At 50.0% G+C, this 19929-nt stretch overlaps 2 protein-coding genes across 10 annotated transcripts in view; one reads left to right on the top strand and one right to left on the bottom strand.

The window, feature by feature from the left end:
- Positions 1-19929, bottom strand: part of LOC113895341 (core histone macro-H2A.1) — an 81957-nt gene that overhangs the window by 4692 nt on the left and 57336 nt on the right. For 3 of the 5 annotated variants that reach the window (XM_027546448.1, XM_027546449.1, XM_027546447.1), the window contains exons 6-8: positions 13535-13634; positions 6857-6946; positions 4338-4512 (exon numbers count right to left, since the gene is read on the bottom strand). In XM_027546448.1, the coding sequence (XP_027402249.1) occupies positions 4338-4512; positions 6857-6946; positions 13535-13634 (365 nt within the window). Of the gene's footprint in view, positions 1-4337; positions 4513-6856; positions 6947-11714; positions 11806-13534; positions 13635-19929 lie in introns of all 5 variants that reach the window. The other 2 variants (XM_027546451.1, XM_027546450.1) reach the window with 1 other exon arrangement.
- Positions 1-19929, top strand: part of LOC113895342 — a 205455-nt gene that overhangs the window by 183994 nt on the left and 1532 nt on the right. For 2 of the 5 annotated variants that reach the window (XR_003511813.1, XM_027546453.1), the window contains one exon: positions 1130-2488. The exons of 1 other annotated variant lie outside the window; for it this stretch is intronic. The gene's annotated coding sequence lies outside the window, so the exon portion shown is untranslated. Of the gene's footprint in view, positions 1-1129; positions 2489-2706; positions 4354-19929 lie in introns of those variants that run through there. 2 more of the 5 variants (XM_027546455.1, XM_027546454.1) reach the window with 2 other exon arrangements.

The following is a 19929-nucleotide window of genomic DNA, read 5'->3' as shown; positions in this document are numbered from 1 at the left end:
CAGGTGGGCTTCCCCGAGAGCTGGGAGCCCCCCATGTTCCATGTGGCCCCTCAGTGTCTTAAGGTGCTTTGTGAGAAAGGGCTTCCCACCCCTCAGAGAGTTTATCTTCCACTTTGACCTTTTTTATTGCCTTGACCAGACTAAGAAGGTGTCTAAGCTTCCCTGAAGTCACTCCAGTTGTGTCTGAGGCCTCAGTCTCCATGACTGTTGCAAGTGGACTCCATGGGCTACCTCCGTGTGGTGCCCTCCCAGGTCACCTGCTCGGTGATGGCTGGGGGCTGTCTGTACACACTGGTTTCCTGTCCACTGTCCCATCTGGATGGCAGAGATTCGGGTTCACAGAAGAGGGTTTCCTGCCTCCAGCTGGGCTGAGCCCCTCTTCATTTAGGGCTTTGCCAGGCGTCCCTGCTTCCAGTGAGCTTGGCCTCCAGGCCTGGTAAGGCAGGCCTGCAGGCCAGGGGCAGTGCTGAAGAGGCTGACCAGGGACCCAGAGATTCCTGTGGGGAGAGGCTGTGTCTTGGGAGCTGGAGAGCCCAGGTGGATTTTCTGGAGGGCAAAGACTAGAGGCCCAAGCCTGAAGGCTAAGAACAAAAGTGGCTTCTAGATGGACTCTGGTTTTCACGGACCAGGCTACCTGTTTAATTGTCTCGGCTGTTTGGAAGATGGCAGGGTAGCTTGGGTGATGCGGGCAGAGTGTCTGTCGCCCCATGTGGATCCCGTCTGCTGGGAGTAGGTCTACTTCACACTGTGCTCCTGGGCCTTCCTGTGCTCTATCTGGCTTTGAATAACTCTCCAACCAGAGAGAACTCTATCCAGAGGTAAAGACCAGGCTCTCAGGGTCTGAGCTGAGAGCAGTAGGTTACAAGAGGGTGAAGCTAAAATTCAGAAGGCATTGGCATCCAACGCAGTGCCTCCAAAGCCAGAGAGAGGCCAGGGCAACACAACCCCCCCAGAGGCCTCTTACCTTCTCTTCAGGGCTCATGTAAGTAATTCTCCCCAATAGAGTTTGTCTCTTCTTTGTATTTGTCTTCTAAGGCCCATGCCCAGGGAGCAGGGAGGCTGATGCTGTGGCTGGGCAGGTCAGGGAATTCCAAGCAGTGTTTCCAAGGTTGTCTAAAATCTCCCACAGAGAGTGCGCAAGGAGTGGTGTGATCCTCTGGCAAGGCTGACCAGAGGGGACACTAGGTGGGGGTTCCATGTGCCTAATATCAAGAGCACTGAAGCCAAGGGCCTTGGATGAAATGCTGGCTCTGCAAGTACATGCTGTGTGACCTCTGGTGAGTGACTTAACCGCTCTAAGCTTCCCCTTTGCCTTTGAGTTGAATTAACAGTGCTGCTCACCTTGTGGGATTGCTGTGAGGATACTGCAGATAGGAGGTTTAGCACCACTCCTGAAACTCAATGAACAGCCATAAATGGTAGTTTGAAGAAAACAAACTGGCTTTCCTTTTTAGGCTCATAAATCTAAGGAGAGTTTAATCAAAGCCCCACACTAGCTGTTCCCCAAGTGCTGCCCCTCCGGAGAGGGGTCGTCCTCTAATGTCAAACAGAGCAGAGGGAGTCGGGGGGAATCCATAAATACTGTGAGCAGGATGCCCAAGGACAGGAGGGCCAGAGGCGGTTTCCCAAGCCCAGGGCTACACTGTGGGTCTCATTTGCCTTCAGTGGGCTCTAGGATTGGCTCCTACTCTTAGGGGCTGGAGGAAGGCAGTGCAGGGGTGTGGTCAGCCTCCACATGCCCGTGACACCAGGCCTTGGCTGAGAGAAAGTGATCCCACAGCCCTTCACCAACATGTTTGCATTTATATTGTTTTCATTCCAGCATGACTTTTATGCTGGAGACACTGGATGCCACAAACAAGCTGTTTTATTTCCCCTCCTAAACCCCACTGTGATTTACTGGCCGGCTCTGGTGTAATCCCATTCTCTGCTCATGAAAGGGAGGGCAGCTGTTTACACGGCTCTGTGGGGCAAGGTCTGCCCCACAGATGTGGGGCCAGGCGGCAATGCACATGTGCTTGTCTTTGGCATTCTGCCCTCTTAAAAGCTTTCAACTGATTATTTTTTAAAACATTTTACTCCGTGAAAAATGTAAATAAGTTTGTAATAACAGATGCTCTTTTTATGGGCATGACTTTTATGCTTCAATTAAAAATTTCCCAATAGTCATATGAAGGAGCGTGAAATTATTACCTCCAATAAAGACTCCTCTATTGCTTCTCTCCTCGGAAGCACCTTTCATCAGAGTAGATCAAAGTGCATCTGAAACGCTAATTAACTGTGCCTTAGAACCGTCTGTGAGGAAGGGCAGTCCCTTAGCCTCACTAGCTGATAAGGCAGGCCAGGGACAGAGAGGGTGATTCACTTCCCAAAGGTCACACAGCCATGCCAAATAACAGAATTTCTGTGGGAGGATGGGTAAGTGGGAGAAGCAGGAAGCTGGCTAATTATGCTCAGATCCAAGAGCACGTTGTAAAAAAAAAAAAAACTTGCAAGGGCTCTGGGACTGAGTAGGGTCAGTCCCTGGGGAAATTCACTGCTGGGTGCTTGCTGACTGCTTTATGGAGGGTGCGTGTCTGCCGGGTGCTCTTAGAACCAGCCGAAAGGGCTGTTAGATGCTCGAGCTCTGTCAGCTTTGCTTTCTTTTCAATGTGTATTTACATGGTATTGGCTTTTAAAATGATGGTCAAGTTTTGCTTCTGGCAGAAGAGAACAGAATGAAGACGTATGGCAACTAGAAAGACAGACGACAATCCAAAACACCAACAGCGTCCGTTCTGGACGTACCTGCACTTGGAGGTGATGGGGCCAGAGCACGGGGCAGGGTGAGCACGGGGACTCGAGGCTGGGGCGGCGTGCACGTTCCCTTGTCCTCTGTGCAGGGTCCCTCCTCCCACACACCAGCTTCGCTAGTAAGCCCCAGAAGAGAGCCCGCTTCTGCCCTTGTGCCCCCTCCCACTGCCCAGAACTGCAGGGCCCGAGGGGAGGTGTGGCACCCGTAGCTCAGCTCCAGGAGGGGGATGCTTCTTCTGTCCTTGCTGGAGAGGGACGGGGAGAGGCAGAGGCTCCGGGGAACAGTTTTCCCGTATCAGGCCCTCTGGTGTGACTACTGTGACCCTGGCACACGGTGCCTGTCTGCCTACAGGCAAGGCCTTCTGCGTATAGTGGCTAAGCTCCGCTCAAGCAGACATCCCAGGACCGCTCTGGCACGTGGGCTGTGGGCCCCTCAGTGATGGCACTGTTCAGGGAAGCAGCATTACAAGGTCTGCACAAGGGTACAACCAGCCAAGTCCACTCTCTGTCCTCCTCGTGGGTTTGGAAGGGGAATGTTTGAGAAGAGCAGCTTTCTATGTGCACAAAGAACGGTTCTGGCCCAGGAGGACAGTGTAGCTGGCCGCGTCACGGGGCGTCAGTGTGCTGGACCCATGCTATACTGCACAGCCCGCCTTCCTCAGGTGTTGGGAGGCACTGATGGCAGAGACCCTGCAAGGCTCTCCGTGTGCGCAGGATGCCCCAGGGACTGATACCTGCCGACACAGTGCCCTGGGCTGTAGCAGCTCTGAAGGCCACTTTCCACTTGCTACTGTGCCCTGTCCAGAGGGTGAGGCTTCTAGAGGCCTGAAGCTCAGACCCTGGGGAGGGAGGAGCCTGGAGATGTGACGGGCAGTGAGACACAGCCTCAGAGGCAGCCATCCCACCTTCTTCATGGCAGAGTTCTCAAAGCATGCTCTTTTCAGAGAGCACCTTAATGTCTGAGCGGTCCTGAGATGCTGCATGATGAAGGGGACGATCACGTTTCTTTTACAGGGTAGGGGGTTAGAGCCAAAGGCGGGGTTCGTCTGCCTGCTATCACTCGGCTGGTTAGCCAGGCCCAAGCCCGAGTGCAGTGCTGCTGACAGGCAGGGACCTTACGGGCTATGTGCTGACATCTGGGGTGTACCACCTGGGGTCGGGGGGTTGTGGTTGGGGGCTTGTGGCTGAGTCCTACCTGCCTCATTAGAGGTTCAACAACTCCACCCTTCCAGGGCTGCCGCTCTGGGTTGTGTGTCTGTCTCAGGGGCAGTTGTACTGTTCCCCACAACCTCTGTAAGTCTCCCTGGGAAGATTTCAGGGCTGGGAAGAGGGGTCAGCCCTGTTTCACGTACCTGCCCAGTCAGATCCACCTCATGCGTAGGGCAGTGAGACACAGGTAGAGAGGAGGGTGGAGAACACTCGGGAATCCCACAGGGAAGGGGCTTTGCCTAGAGAGTGCTGGACGCAGCCTCAGCTGACCGTGTGCACGGAGCTCTCTGCCAGTGTGGCCCACACACCCCGGGGAGAGCGCCATATGCCCTTACCTGCCGCTACCGATGGATGGAAAGGCAATGGACTTCAGCTTCTTGTCATCCGCCAGCGCCAAGCAGTTCTTCACCGTCTTCTCCAGAAGTTCCTCACACTTGTCTGCACCCCAGATGGGACTGTTACAGTGGATCACAAACTTGGCGGGCAGGCCATGGCCTGCGCTGACAGCAGCTGCAGGGGACGAGCGAGGAGCAGTGAGTGGGGTTCCCACACAAAGCGCAAGGACCACTGTCCAGCACATCCCCCCAGACGCGTGGCCCCAGAGCCTCCTCCCTCTAAGGGGGACGTCCACCCCCACACCTGGGAAGCCGGCGTTAGGATGCATCACCATCAGGAACTTTAGCCAAAGTCACAGTAAACACTCTCCCTACCCTCCCAGAAGGCAGAGCGTTAACCATCTAACTTGACCAAATGTGTCAGAATGTTTGTAGCCTCCAATTAATTGCCTTCTGGGGTCTCCAACCGCCTTTCCCTCAAGTGGATTCATGTGCATTTAATTATGATGTATCTATAAATCTCTCAGACATGGTTCAGAATAAACCTATTGGGAAAGTAAATAGCATGTCTGCTGTTCTAGTCTTCTCCCTGACCAACCCATCCTGCTGGTTTTGACAGAATTAATTGGACTGTGTTTTTAGGATGGAACCGTTTCCCATCTTACTCTCTTCCTCTCCTAGGAGAAGCCTCTCTCCAGCTAAAGACAGTGGTCTGGGTCTGCTCCCACCAGGAAATGTGACAGGTCAGCCCCTGGCTCCCAGAGCATGTACCAGGGTTCCCATCCCAAAAGCTGCAGCGCAAAGAAGGTGGTTCTAGAACCAAGGCGTCTGATGAATGCTGCCTGCCAGATTTCTGTACAGGAGCACACTCACGTCTCCATCCACCGTTCCACTAAGACACCCAAACCTTTTTGATCAAATGTTCCCTAAACCCAATTTGTGAAGAACACCCAAGTGCTATCCAGGGGTCTTGGTTGTTACTGGGTCTGCTATTTGACTAGCAGAATCCAGAGAAGAGGGATTTGTGAGAAGTGTCTCATGCAGGAGCAACAGTCTGAACCCAAAGTCACAGGTCTGACTTTGAGTCCTGGCTCTGCTGACTGGTTCAAGAACTGCGGGCTTGACTGACACCATGGGACTTAATTCACAGGTCTGCCCACATGAGAAGTAACTGCTAAACCATGCTTGGAAAAGATAAAACCTCTGTTAGCAGTGATTATCTATTTCCTTCATACTTAAAAATATTTTAAAACATTTTCTAAAATAGATCTTAGAATAAAGATCAAAATGTGTTCGCATTTTTGGAAACAAGCAAACGTACCTTTAGTTGTGCTAAGTCTAATGGGTTGGCACCAGCTGTGGCTCCTCTGTCACCAGCTACGATGGTATGTAGCAGCATCAGGGCCCCCCTCTCATCACACCTCCTGCTGAGGGCCACCAAACGGGCTTGAACTGAAGTACCAATGGGAAGGACGCCGGGCTAGCACAGAGAGGCGCCAGGAGGGGACTGAGGAAAGGCCAGGAGCCCCTGGCTGGGTGCTTTATGCTGTGCGTGTCCTCCCTGTTCAGTGTGGGCAGTTCCAAGGGCAACTTCCTGCAAGAGCTTGGTAACTTGCCCCAACAAACTCTCTTCAGTGCCTTGCCCTTTGCAGGCAAAACTGAAATGAACTGGCAGAGCAGAGGTCAAATGCAATGCCACCCTCTTATTACCGCTCATGTGCAGGCACTGAGGAAGGAGGCGTAAGGCCTGGGGGACCCTCAGAGAAGGCTGTGTGGGTGTGACCTAGGAACCATTGATGCCCATACTTAATTAAGATTCATTTTAAAAATCATAAATAGGATGTGGAATGGGCACTGGGGAACCATCTAGTAAGAAGAGGAAACGAGCCCAGAGAGAAAGGAAGGGAATGGTCTGTTCTCACACAGTTGGTGGGTGAGTCAGCCTTGCCCCCTGTCCTGACTCTCAGGTGCTCAGGAAACCCTGTGTCCACCTAAAATCCCCCGGTCCAGGCTGGCAGCAGGGAGCAGTGCCCTGCCTTGAGTTCTCAGCAGTAATTCTCCTCATCTCACACTTCATTTTCTTACCCCTCTTATCAGGAAAGGTATAATTGGCAAATGAGAGATGTGTATTTATATTACTCCCATTAAAAACACAGATGGCTGAATGGAAATGATTCATTTGCATCTCTCATCAGCAATTTTGCAGATGGCTCAGTATCACTATAATTCTCAGCTCTCAGATTTGCCAAGTTTGGCTTCTGTAACTGCTTAAAATTTGAGGACTAGACATCAAACATTTAGAAGCTATTTTAAGTAATAAGGAAAAAACTTTAGAAAGGCAATTTTCACAACCCTTAACTCTCCTGACAATTAGTGTGTGATAAAAAGTCTACCAGGCTTTCTTCTGCCTCCATCTCGGAGACACCCATACACCTCTGAATTCTAATCTGTCCTGTAAAATGGTTTCCATGATACAGCATGTACCACTCCCAGATAAGCAGGGTGCTGCCCCTCCTTACCTCCAGCTACTTCCAAGGGCCCGTTCTTTTTCCGGAGTTCCAGGACAGCTTCCACAAACTCCTTGCCACCCTTCTTCTCTAGCGTGTTTCCTAGACAAGAACAGGGCGAGGTCAGATCACCATCCCCGGGTCCCAGGGCACACACAGACACTTAGCATGTCAGATGATTACATACTAAAAATGATCTGACCAGCTAAATTCCCAGGCAGCTGCAAGATAGGAACAAAGCTGTGGCTGAGTCAGAAAAGTGAAACTGAGAAGAGATGCACTATCAGCCAGTCACCACTCTGCACGGCTGGTCACTGGGCCACCTCTGCTGCCCCTTTATGTGGGGGTGACGGGGTGACCCTGGATGTGCCAGAGATGTGAAGGCGACGCCTGTTCTCTGCAAGCATGCCTGTCTCGCATGCTTTCCACCAGCGTGAGAAACCAGATGGTGCTGGCTTCCAAGGCTGATGCCTCCCCCTGGATTTTCTTCCCTGTCTCTGGGGAGAACCCCCAAATAAGGAGGTTTTAGAGGAAGCATAGCAGGCCCCCATCAGGCAGCTAGCTCTCCTCTTGGCAGCAGGCCCAGAAGAAAGCATTCAGATTTGGCCACCTTTGGGCTAGCCCTACTACCACGCTTAGTTTCTATTTTGCAGCTTTGGTGTCATGTGTGAATTACAAAAAAAAAAAAAAAATGGCCTCAGACAGTATTTCCTTAATCACACTAATGACTCAGAATCGTTTTAGGTAAAGGAGGGCAACATCAGAAACAGAGCTTAAAGATGAACTTAAAGCTTGGAAAGAAGGATGTCTGTTCAGGACCAGATTTTAAAAATCAAATGGGATTTGGGGAGCACTTCTTCTTAAATTAGGGTACTTACTAAGTAATCAATTCCTCCTATGAAAGCCAAGTTCCCAAATATGATTATCGACACCTGTAATAAGGTCTGTGGGTTAAATGTCTCACTAGGGAGAAGCACTCAGAATCATCCTTTTAAGTTTGGCCAGCATGGGGCCTCGGTCTTCCCTAAGCTCTGCTTCCTCAGCTGTGCACATTTTAAAGTACATTCCTCACAAGAGGATAAAATACTCCCCTTAAGATTCACCGTTTGTCATGGAAAATTCCAGGTGCCCCCGGCATATTCTGTTATGGGTCAGTCAGGGTGCACTGGGATGCACCAGCCCAGATTCTCTTTGGATTCACCCTGGAATGACTAGGTCTGATTATCTTAGAGAAACCTGCCTCATTAGCATGTTATTGTGGAGGGGTGAAGTAACCCCAGGAAGTGTCTAGAAGGAAAAGCAGATGGCCTGGGCACTGTCACAAATAAGTCAGCACAAGGGCTACTGGCAAGCACCGCCTATAAGCCGCCCACTCTACGAAGTCTGGGGGCCTGAATGGTTGTGAGCAGCAGGCCATCATCCATGAGGAGCTCTCAGCTAGGGGAAGGCCTGGCTTTCAGACAGAGATTAATGTGGGATCCCTGAGGTGGGATCCAGTGCCCCTCCTCGTTAGCCCGCACTGCCCACAAGCCTTCACCTGTGCTGGAAAGCAGTGAAGTGGGCTTTAAATGGCAGAGGCGTGCAGAGGTGAAACACGTCCGCCCGCTTCAGAGACTTTCACTGACAGCGGCAACGGCCTCTGGTGTTTGTGACAAAGTTCAGCATCCAGGACAGTGCCCAGTGGGCTTAGGGGAGCAGGCTTGGGCCTCATGGCTCAGCTTCAACCACCGGGAAGTGCAGAGTTTGAGGCTACAACCCAGGTGAGTGAGGCCTAGTTACAGGATCACCCGAAACATCCATGCAACTGAGAGAAATGAATCTGAAGTCTAAAGTCGCTGGATCCCAAACACTGCTGACCAACTACACCTGGTCTGGCCTTCCCTCCTCATCCATCCTCCAGCTTGAGGGATGGATACGAACATGCTCTAGGCAGGACTATTTCAGGACGCATTCTCTAGTCTTCCTACTCTTTACGAGGAATGGGAAATTTGGAAGGTAATATCAGTGCTGTATTGATACTACTGACACCTTTCTGAAATAGAAAATTTAAGAAAATGGGCTGATTTATAATTAAAGGTGTTTTATCTTAGGAAGAGTGTTTACTTTAAAATTTTTACTTATAATTAAATCTTGCTTTAATTAGAAGTGAAATTTGCACGTTAAATTACACTTAATGCATTTCCCAAACTTAAAAATTGAATCCTAGATTGCAGGCAATCAACCCGGTCAGGACTTGACTCCTACACACACATATGTATGCACATGTTCATGTAGACACACGTGTACTTTTTAACAAGAAACAGGCCCATTTCAACTGTATTGTCAACACTCTTAATGTAAGACTCTTGCTTTTTAGGCTTAACTTCAGGGTTAATCATAAAGCAATTGGCTTATTTGCCCCCAAGCATAAACATGTGTTACTCCCATGAGAACAAGAACATTATTTCATGCTTAGAAAGCAGGCATAAGTATCAGTGTTCAAAACAGCCTAAGCAAAAATTTAGGCTTGGACAAATGTCAGGCTCAGCCTGTGGTCTATTTCACTGTTAGAAAGAACTTTTTGATGGGTAAAAGTTAATCACTGGGGCTAAGCATTCCTGCACTCGCATTCCTTCTTCCAGCAGTCTCGGGACTCGGGAATTCACACCAAATATGAGAAGTGGAGTGATTACATCCTCGCTTCCTCTTTTCCCCTCTCACACATCAAAGTGGGAGCTGGAACCAATTGAGACCATGTGTGAATCTGGTTGACCATTATTTTGGTATTGTAAGAGATCTGGGTTCAGTTCTAGTTTGGACTGGTTCAGAGAAAAAGCACAGAGGTGGGCTTTGGAAGCCCTGAGTTTTAGTCCTGGTACAGTCTTGCTCCTTGGCCAGTCAGGTTGTCTGGACCTGTTTTGATAGTGTCTGGGAGTGACGTGCCAGGTAGCCTTGGCAGAGCTCTCAGACCCAGGTTAATTACATGTCACTGAGGCTACTTTTCCCTGCCCTGTGCACATGAGTGAGTTAAGGGCATGTGTGTCAGAGAGAAAAGCACTAGCCCTGTCATTATTCCAAGGAGACCAGTTCCATGCATGGTTTATGAAGGACTGAGCTCTTGTGGGGTGGGGACAGTTGGCTCTGCCTGTTACCCCTGCTGGCCCCTGCTGGCCTCAAAACCTCCAGCTCCACCTCCTGGTGTGGCTAATCCTGAGGAAAGACTTCCCAAGCAGCAGCAGGCTGGCCCTTCCTTTCTCTCCCCTGGGCAAGATTTTTTTGCCCAGCAAGTTTCATAATTTCCATTTCACCCAAAGTCTGGGACGGCAGGATGAACCCAGGCTTTAGCCAATCCTGGCTGAAAAGATAAGCCCTTAGCTGTTTGTTTATTTATTTTCCTCCAAATCAGTACTTCCCTCCCATCAAGTTTTCACTTGGTTAAGAAAGGAAGTATCTTTCGCTTAAGCTGCCTGACTTAGGAGCTCTTAAACTCCTCCAAAATCTTGAGAAAGGGGAGTTTATTTTAATTGCCTACAGCCTGATTTCATTTCGGCCTAGCAGGTTTGGCAAATCCCGACTTTCCATCCAGTTTGTCTTTCCATCCTTATCCAAAATCCAAAATGCCCAGGAGAGCAATCAGCCCAAATCCCAGTGGCTGGGGCTGACTGTGAACAGCGGGCTTTGTGACTGACACTGAGCAGAGTTGGACAGCTACAGATTGCTAAACTGCTGTGCTGCTAGTATCTGGGACACTCTAGTGTCTGGGACACTCATGCAGATCCCTACAGCCTCATCCTTCAAGATGACTTCACTTCTGTCCTTAATAGAAACGTAGCCAATTCTCTTTGGAAGCTGGTGTTGGAGTCTACACTCAGAAATGCTGCTCTCAGGATCAGCACGCTTACGTAAGAGTCATACGTGCACCTGAGAGCAAGACGACAACAGCGAGCCCCTCTCACGAGCCAGACATGAGGCGTGGTGCTTCGCTTACGTGACTTAACGTGATTCAACACAGTTCTCATTGTTCACACTATTATGGACAGGGAAACCGAGGCACTGAGGAGGAGTCAGGTGACTTGCCGAGGCCCCAAATCTGGGAGATGGTAAGGTTAGGATTCAGGATCCTACCTCCTACCTAGCTCCAAACCTGCGCTGTTTTGCCATCACTCCCCGATGCCTTCACACCCACATTACAGAAGCCCCTCAACACATTGGTACAGCAGGGCACTGTCTATGCCAGTCTGCTCACTCTGCCTTGCCCCACCCACAGCTACTTAGGGCCAGATGCCAGCTACTTAGTGCCAGATGCCACCATGTGGGTCAGCTGCTGGGGAGAGGAAGGGGCTCTCTGGGTCCAGGAGAGTGTTTCTCAAGAGTGTCTAGAAACACAAAATCAGAATGAGGGGACCTTCGTGCACTTAAGGTCTGAGAACACGAGAGTGGGAGAGGGTTGTCAAGTTCCCCCAGCGTGCACTTAAAGTTGAAGGCCACTGTCAGGAACGAGTGTGCTTCTGACACAGACCTGTGAACAGGCGTTGCTGTGTGTCTGGTCCACAGAAGGGCACAGAAGCGGTCATGGATGCCACGCAGCGCATTGGGCTGCATCCCCCTGGCAGCTTAAAGCTGTGCCTTAGGAAGCAAGTGAGGACATGATGTTGCTGAACCAGTTTCCAAACCAGAAGTGGGCCCAGCTGGGAGCGGCATGATGTAACCTGGCTGACAGTTAGCTATACTTCTCGCATTCACGACCCGGGGACGGGAGACCCGGGGAAGGTCAGGACAGCTGGAAGTGTGAAATGAATGCAGCCCTGCATAGCTGTCAAAGGATCAAGCTGTCTGCGGCGGCCGACTGACCATGCACACACACACTCGGCAGCACCCAGCTAGGCATTACCTACTTCACCACCGGTGTAGAAGTCAGTGTTTGTCGGGTGAACGACAGCATCACTGTCGATCGAGGCAATGTCAGCCTGTACAACTTGCAACTATAACAGGTAAACAAATGTATATCAACTGTGTTGGACCGAGACCCACGCACAGGCACATTTACTAAGGCCCCAGTGGCAGGGCTGGCCTACCTGGTCGATTCCAACATACGAGCCAAAGGGCAGTCAGTCCACGAGGTGTGCGCACGTGTGGGTGGGGGTGAGCGGAGGAGGGGAGGGATATCAAATGTGACATGTTTAAATTAAACATTTGAATGACAGGTCCAAAAAAAGAGAAACACACACGAGATCATTTCCAAAGGTTAAAAGAAAGAACAACGAATGCCCCGTTTCACTTCGCAAAAGCCTGTAAGACTGGCACCCCACTGAGAAGGCTACTAAAACATGGCATCTGGTTTTTTTTAAATGTGGACTATCAGGCCGACCAAAACAACAAGTTTCTCCATTTTCTCGGCAGCAGTCACCGTTTAGGGTTTGATTTTTATTCCTGTGAAGTTCATCATTTTGTCTACCTTCAAGGGACATTTCTTGAAAACGGAGAAAACAGTATAGGTGTGCACAGAGGAATTTTTATTCTTTATTCTTCCCCTTAGATGTGTAAAAATATTTTTCTAGGCCTACCTCTTATTCTAATCTTGTTTTTATGTATATTGTGAATAGATGAATCCTCACCTTTTCTAGCTTGTGGGCACTTTTTTTTCCCCCTAAAAAAAGAAAGTATCTGTTTAAGGCAGTTGGAAAACAAGTTCAAGCAGGGCATTTTTGAGTCCCAGTTTTCACGTCTTCAGCCCATTACTGCACCCAGTTTGTGTGGGTCGGGCCTGGGCTCTGGCATGGGCGTCTCTCCCGGTAAAGAAATCTGCCATCTTACAAAGGTGGCCAAAAATGAGAGCTAAAGGCACACAAAACATACCTAAGTCAGTATCAGATATACAGCTGCCTTGGTGGGCGCCTGCTGCCCCCGCAAGGCCCACAGCTAAGGAGATAGAAGCCTTCATTGTGCCCTGAGCCGACGGCTCCTCTCTGCAAAGGTGAGACCACAGAGTGGGACTCCTGAGGGCTACCTCTCAGCTTGTCCTGAACCGTCCACCCTCCTGGACAGGGACTCCACAGCTCTGGCATAGTTTTCCTCTGGAGGAACTCACTCAGAAAGAGAATGAGTGCCTTCTCTCTAATATCATCTCAAGCCAAATAATTCATGAAGGTGGCACCCAGTCATATACTGTTTTCAGTTGTAGGAAAAGTTGAAGTGGCAGTACGTGGTAAATTTGGGGGAATCCAATTTGCTGGTGGATGAAAGATACCTAATAATATCCTGATGTGCAGCTTAACCATCTCCCTTCTCAAGTGTTTTCATGCTTTAACTGTCATTTCTAATTAAGGCTTAAATGGAGAAACTCATTTTGTAGTGACCTGAGATGTTTCAATTCTTAAAAAAAAAAAAACAAACAAAAAAAAAACACAGTTTTAAAAAATCCCCCCCAAAGTAACCAGCAGTCAGTGTGATCATTATGGAAGAGAATTTAGATGGCAATATATTTATAATCAAGGGGAAAGCAGCCAATAGGGCTTAACAAAACATAATCACATCATTCCCAGTTGGAAGGGCTTAGAGTAAGTAGACATTCAGTGTCTACTCTCAAATATTAATCTCGGTTTTGGGAATTTAGTTTGACCATTTGTAATTTGAGAAGATGAAGAGCCTAAATTCTGGATTCCATAACTTTTCAACTGACAGCTGATGGTGCCAAACCCCATCCCCAATTACCTAGGTCATCTTTAAGGTCAATGTCAGCATTGGTAGGATTGATTATGGCCTCCACCTCAAAGCCGGCTAAATTACTGATTTCACTGTGAATAAGGTTCAGCTGAAAAGAAAAGCATGAGGTGGGAAATAACAGGACAGCTGGGAAGTCACAGAGATGGGAGCCTTGGGATATAGATGAAGGGCAGGGGATACTCCAGGTGCACTGGGCACAAAGGGGAAGAGGGACTCTGGCTAAAATGAATCCGTTTCAAACAAAAGACTCAAATGCCACTCAGGATGCTAAAAAGAAGCAAGCTAGGCTGAGGGTCTAGAACCTGTTTGGTGATGCCTGGGGCCAAAGGGAAGCCTAAGCCAAGTCAGACTGAGGGGGTCTACCTTCGTTTAAAAGGTGGGTGCCAAGATCTGGGTGCCAAGGTACAGCAGCTGTCAGGACCCAGAGTCAACTCCTCAGGGCTGGGTAGGGTCAGGGGGTATATGGAGCCATCCTCATTTTTGAGCAATGGGATGCTGCAGAAGTCCTAGCTGGTCTGGGCAAACCCCTAGCAGCTCTGCCATTCTCTTCCAAGCGGCCATGGGTCTCTCAGGCTCTTCATGTCACTGTGAACACTGGCTAAGTGGCTCCCGTGCCCTGCTCGGGGGTGGTGAGGAGCAAGAATGGTCTGTTATTTAGTAATATCTAATTTTATATGCCTGTTAGCTATGTGATGCTGAAGATCTGGCCAAACCCAGGAAGAAACACAGCAGTTCTCCATCAAGACAGTATATCTTTTAAACTGGGTTCACTTGTTGGTGAGGCTACTCTGAGGCGCAATGGGTAGAGTGTTTTCCTTGAGTGACTTTTATGAATATCCCACCAGCCGAGTCCTTGTAAAGCGCCACTGCATGTCCTGCCTCCCCGCTGCTATTCTGGTGCCACAGCAACCCTCACTCTGAGAGGAATCTACGTTCTAGACTGGCTGTCAGAGGTGCAGGGGGATTGAGCTGACCCAGGACTCCCCTTCCTGCTCTCAGGCCCAAGGGCCTGCAGCGGAGTGCTCACTCTCTCCCAGGGAAGATGGCTGTTCTTCAGTGACAGAAATTCCGACCAGCTGCACAGAGAGCCATGCCCAAGCGGCCCCCAGAGGAGCTGCTGACCAAGACAAACTGCAAGCCTGGCTCGGGGAGCTGACCACACCCCCTGGGCCCAGGCGGGGCAGGCGTTCACCCCCCAGGAAAGGGCCGTGTGCGGACACTCGGCCGGGATGCTCCTGGCCACAAGCTCCAAGTGACTGAATTTCTGGGGCCAGACCATTTTGTGCAAACAAAACTAAACAAACAAACCAAACCCTGGCATTCTATAAGCAATAGAAATATTGCCCCCCATTTCTAATTCCCAGAAGCAATAAGCAGATTCTCAAAACAGGGACCTGCTTAGACTAAAAGTTGTGGAAATGAACTGGTCTTATGGCCAGGGAAGGACCCTGGCTAGACCTCACCACAGTGAAGGGAGGCCCATCTTTAGTTAGGGCTCAAAGGGAGAAGAAGCCCAAGTTCTCTCCACTTACACTTTCTGCAGTGTGATTCTCAGCACTGCAGGGTGATCGGGGGCCCTGATGTTCCTGCAGCTGGAGGATGCCCACTGAGGCAACCTCACATACTGACCCACTCAGAAGCATATGTAGGCCCTGGTGCCAGGACAGAGGCACAGCAGGGGATGGCATCGGGGCGAGGATACTCATGGTTGTGCTCAAGGGGAAGGGGTGTGGGTGGGGTGTGATCTCAGAGTAAGGCAAGTGAAGCTTCAGGACAAGGCAAAGGGTTTGATTATGTATCATGTACGTATTGCATATGACATCAAGCAAAAGCTGTTTATAAAAGCTCAAATTAAGCCAATATTCTCTGCTCCCTCCACCGAAAATAAAAACTCACACTGTGTGAAGCAGCAGGAGGTTCTAGCAGGAGGAATGGAAAGGAGAAAGGGGGGGTGAGCAGGGGAAACAGTCCACTTGGTTTTATGGGTGAATACGCTTTAAAGACATCTGGGAGATTTTTTTTTTTTTTTTTTTTTGGTTTGTTTTAAAGTCATACATGTTTAAATCTTTAAAACTCATGCTGTTTTTCCCCCCAATTGTATAGATGCTTCTGGATTTGTATTCAGAAATGCCTCAATGGAAAATCAGCTATTTCCATGGGCTCTGATTCAACTAGCCGGGGAGACCCTGGTAGATTCTCCCTGTCTCTGCCTCTGCCTGGGGAGAACTGCCCCCTGCTCTTTAGGGGGAGGGGTGTTCTGGGGAAACCATAGGGCTTCAGGGCCTTGCTGAAGTGAGGGAGAGGTTGCAAACAGAATTCCGAGTTCTCTCTGGGCTCACCTTCCCTCTGAGTGGAAGCAGCCCCTTCTTGGAATCACAGAATCCTGCCTGTCAGGCAGCCACTGCCCCTAGCATGGAAAAGCCCTAGCGAACCAAGTGCACCTTCAGTCTCACCCACATCCGAGCCTTGATTTCCCAACTCTGTTCTGCCAGGTGCCAGGCTCAGCAGAAGTCCTCAGGGTGAGGGGCTGAGCCACAAAACAGTATTGCTCTTAAAAATGTTTGTGCCTGGGGGAGGCCCAGTCCGTGTTTGTGTCAGGGAGAGGAATGGGGAGGGGAGAGGACAGATTGCTTCAGGCACTCTGGAAAGGTACATGGGCACTCAGCTTGGCTTGGGCAGGCTGGACCAGGTGCAGAAGCCGACAGTGATCTGATCATCTGATCACGAACAGGGACAGAAGCTCCCCTGGACAGGAGGACAAGTAGAGGCTGCGCATGCACATGCCTGGAAAGGATCTGGATGTGCAGAGGACATATGCCAACAGGCCTGGCAGGCCCAGAATAGATGTCCAGTAGTAGGAGGTCCCAGGACCGCCCCCCCAAGACCCACCCTGGGTCAAATCCTCTTGGGCCTCTCACCCAAAGGGATGCCCAGCTGTCTGAAGCACATGGCAGAGCAGGGGTGTTTGTGGGCTGGGAAATCAGATGTCTGGGGCACTGTGAACATTCCCAAGTTGAGTCTGATTTTCTGGGAGTGGGGAGGCTTGTTAATGATTTTGGAATGGGAGTAAGATGACCACTTCCTTATCTTAATATTGGGAAAGATGGAAAACTAAGTTTTAAATCCCAGAATGGTGAATTTAAAATATCTGTGAAGACTACTGGCCACTGGAGAAAGTAACCAAAGAGCATCACCAGGTATACAGCAGAAAGGGGGTCCCACCTGGCTATGGGGCTGGGGAAAGGGGACTGAGCCAAGGGTCCTTCAGGATCTCCTCCACCCTGGGGACCTGATGATGCCCAGGTCACTGGGCTCTGCTGGAGCCAGCCTCTGATGTCTAGGGTCCCCAGTCTTCCCTCGAGGAGTTATGCCTAGTGAATCCTTGTTGTCTACTTCTGATGTGAACTCGTTAAGGTGTAAGCTCCTTGAAGGCAGAGAGAGGGCCATCCAATGTCTAAGACAGTGCTCGGGTCTCTGTAGGCCCACAAACAGAGCTGGGATTGAACATCAAACATCCAGACACAACTCTGTGATGAGATGAACAAACTGCTTCCCTGAAAGCAGGGATATGGAGAGGTCAGAGCTCAGAAATTTCCCTTGTCCTGGCTGGGACCTGGGGTGGCTCAGAGCTGACCTGGCCATCCAGGAGCTGGCTGGAAGGCAGCCTGCCTGTGGTAAGGAAGGAGCTGGTGGCTTGGGGCTACTGCAAGGACATCTGGGATATCTTGACATGACCTCCTTGGCTAAAGGAAGCAGTACAATCCTTTTTTTTTATTTTTAACATATGTGATCAGAAATTCAATTTTAGGGAATAACAGTATTAAAGATTATCTGAGTGACTCACTGAGTATAGACTGTCATAGTCCAAGCTTTGTCTCTCTCATTCCCTTACAATGGACAAGGAAGAAGACTTCTTTCCCTGTATCCGCCACATAAAATGGAACTCTTCTCCTGTCCCCAGGGTCTACTTCAACTAAGGTGGATGGAGAGGCAGAGGTCCTCCACAGAATTGTCTCCACCTCCTCACAGAGCACAATGTGTCCCCGGGGCCTGCTTCAGGACCCACTCCCGCCCCGGCCTCTCAGGTGAAGGGGCTTCCTCCTCTGTGCTATGCTGCCCAGCCTGCAGGTATGCCTGGTCCGAATCCCCCAGAGGCTCAGGCCTGGTGGTGGCATCTGGTGCGTTTCAGGCTAGCATGGGCCACCCGAGGATAAGGACTCAGGACACTGCCGGAGGAAAAGCATGGGATCGCCCGTGCCCTAAACTGTCTCAGAAGCCAACTGTCTGCCATAGGATGGAAGCGGGTGGTGGTGGGCCTTTCCTCCATGTTGCTGCTTCAAGAGCCCTCTCTCTCTTCACTATTCCCTAGCCCCCAGGACTAGGGTGTCTGGATCCGAGGAAGAAAACCCCTGGTGCCTACCCCTGCCTCAAGCAGCCTACAGGGGTTTGGCTGCAATCCTGATAGTGTGCGGCGTGGGCGGGGAGGGCACGCACACAAGCCCTCCTGACACCGCCTTCCCAGCCGCTTCTAGTAACACTGACTCTTCCAGGGAAGTCCACATCACTTACCACCACTGACGAAGATTTATAATACACCTTGGAGGTACTGCTTTTGAACACAAAGCTTTTTAAATCTCTGAAAAGACGCTGAGAATCTCCACTGAATCACAAAGCAAACACATCTAGTCAACTCGGATTCGCAGCACTGTTTCCCTTTTGAAAACAATTCAACAATGTGTGTGAACACTGGGTAAAATCAAAGAATAATGAGAGTGATTACTCCTGAGACAGCTGTATGTGAAATACTTCATCATCATCAACAATTAGAGCCCCGGCTCCTAAGCCCTGGGCCGGCTTCTCCTGTGAGTAGCTTAGCAACCATGCCTGTCAGGACTGTAGTGAGCACAGTACCACCTTTCTGACCTCAGCTTGCCTGCACTACTCTAGCATTGGTGTCATCGTCACAGGTGGAAAATAAGACTCGTAGAACATAGGGTACCATACAGCCATCACTGTGAAGTACCCTTTCTGAAACATTTCCAAAAATCCAAGTCAGAATTAATGCCTGTACTAACGACATTTTAAAATGTGCTTTGTGTGAAAATTCCTGTGTGTCAGTCTGACAACTCAGGCCCCTTTTGCACTAAATGCCATGATTTGCACCCAACAGTAAAAACTAACAGAGGGCCAGAAAGTACTGCTTCAAAGTAATGCTGCTAACTAGGAACATTTACTCCCTTTCTCACGCTGCAGGGGCTCAGGGTTCCAAGGACACTATTTTCTAAGAGGGTGCCCCGGCCGACTTGAGATGCTGATTTACTCTGTGACAGCACTTTTGGGGAGACACAGTTTATTCTGCTAAAGGGTGCCTACAGGACTGGGTCTCGGGTAGCTCATCCTGGATGTGTGTATCTTGGGTCATGAAGCTGGACGGGAAAGAAGGTGGGTGTTTCTTCCGGCTCTGCACTCAGCCCCTTCTCTCACAGCTGACCATGTTACACTGGGCTCCAGCTCAGCCCATCCTTTCAGGCTTTCCCTCCAAAAGTCAAGATATCAAACAGCCACGTTAGCTTTACTATCAAGCCCACTGCTTCCTTCTTCCTGTATTTCCTATATAGTATTAGATAACACACCTGTAAATTACTCTAGAGTATCAGTGCCTCTCTACAGCATTTTGGACTTCCCCTTCCAACCTAAGTCGGGTGTAGTAAGTGTTCACTGGATTTGTACTTTCTGGTACTTTCCTGCCTGTGGTGCTGCCCTGAGGTCAGAGGCCAGACTATACCCATCATGGAGCAGGTGGCGCTGCTCGGTCACAGCAGTGCTAGCCATGAATCTACAGCCTTTGCTGGCTCCCTCCCAGGCCTCATATGTAGCACATGAGGCCCTGATCCCATGGCCAAGAAGAGCATTTTTATGTGTACACAGGTGCCGTATGGCCAAGTACTGCCACTGTAGGGATCCTGCAAGGGGGTGCGAGGAGTTCCGATCTGAGGCTGGTTTTGGAGTAAACAGCAGGAGAGAGCAAGAAGAACACAGGGAAGGGAGAGGCACCCAAGGGTGGGGCAGGGGAAGGAGTGAGGGAGAGGGTGGCCCCTGGGCTGAACTGTTGTACCTGTTTAACAGGCTTCCAAGTCCCGGCTAATAGCATTGGGGATCTAAAGCACACTGGAGCTAGTCCTTAAATTGCAGAGCGTTTTCACACTTTAGTTCAAACGAAAGCAATCTGGGTGACAGGTCACATTAACTTTCAATATATTACCCAAAGGACAGGTTAAAGGGTGAAAGTAAACCCAGGTGGTTGCCTTCACTGCTGTGCTGAAATTTTATCAATAAAAAATATTTTACACAAACTTTCAAAGCCCCAGACCTTAAGATGACAA

Source organism: Bos indicus x Bos taurus, chromosome 7 (assembly GCF_003369695.1).
Source record: "Bos indicus x Bos taurus breed Angus x Brahman F1 hybrid chromosome 7, Bos_hybrid_MaternalHap_v2.0, whole genome shotgun sequence".
Taxonomy (NCBI): Eukaryota; Metazoa; Chordata; class Mammalia; order Artiodactyla; family Bovidae; genus Bos; species Bos indicus x Bos taurus.
This window is presented reverse-complemented; position numbering and strand designations above follow the sequence as displayed.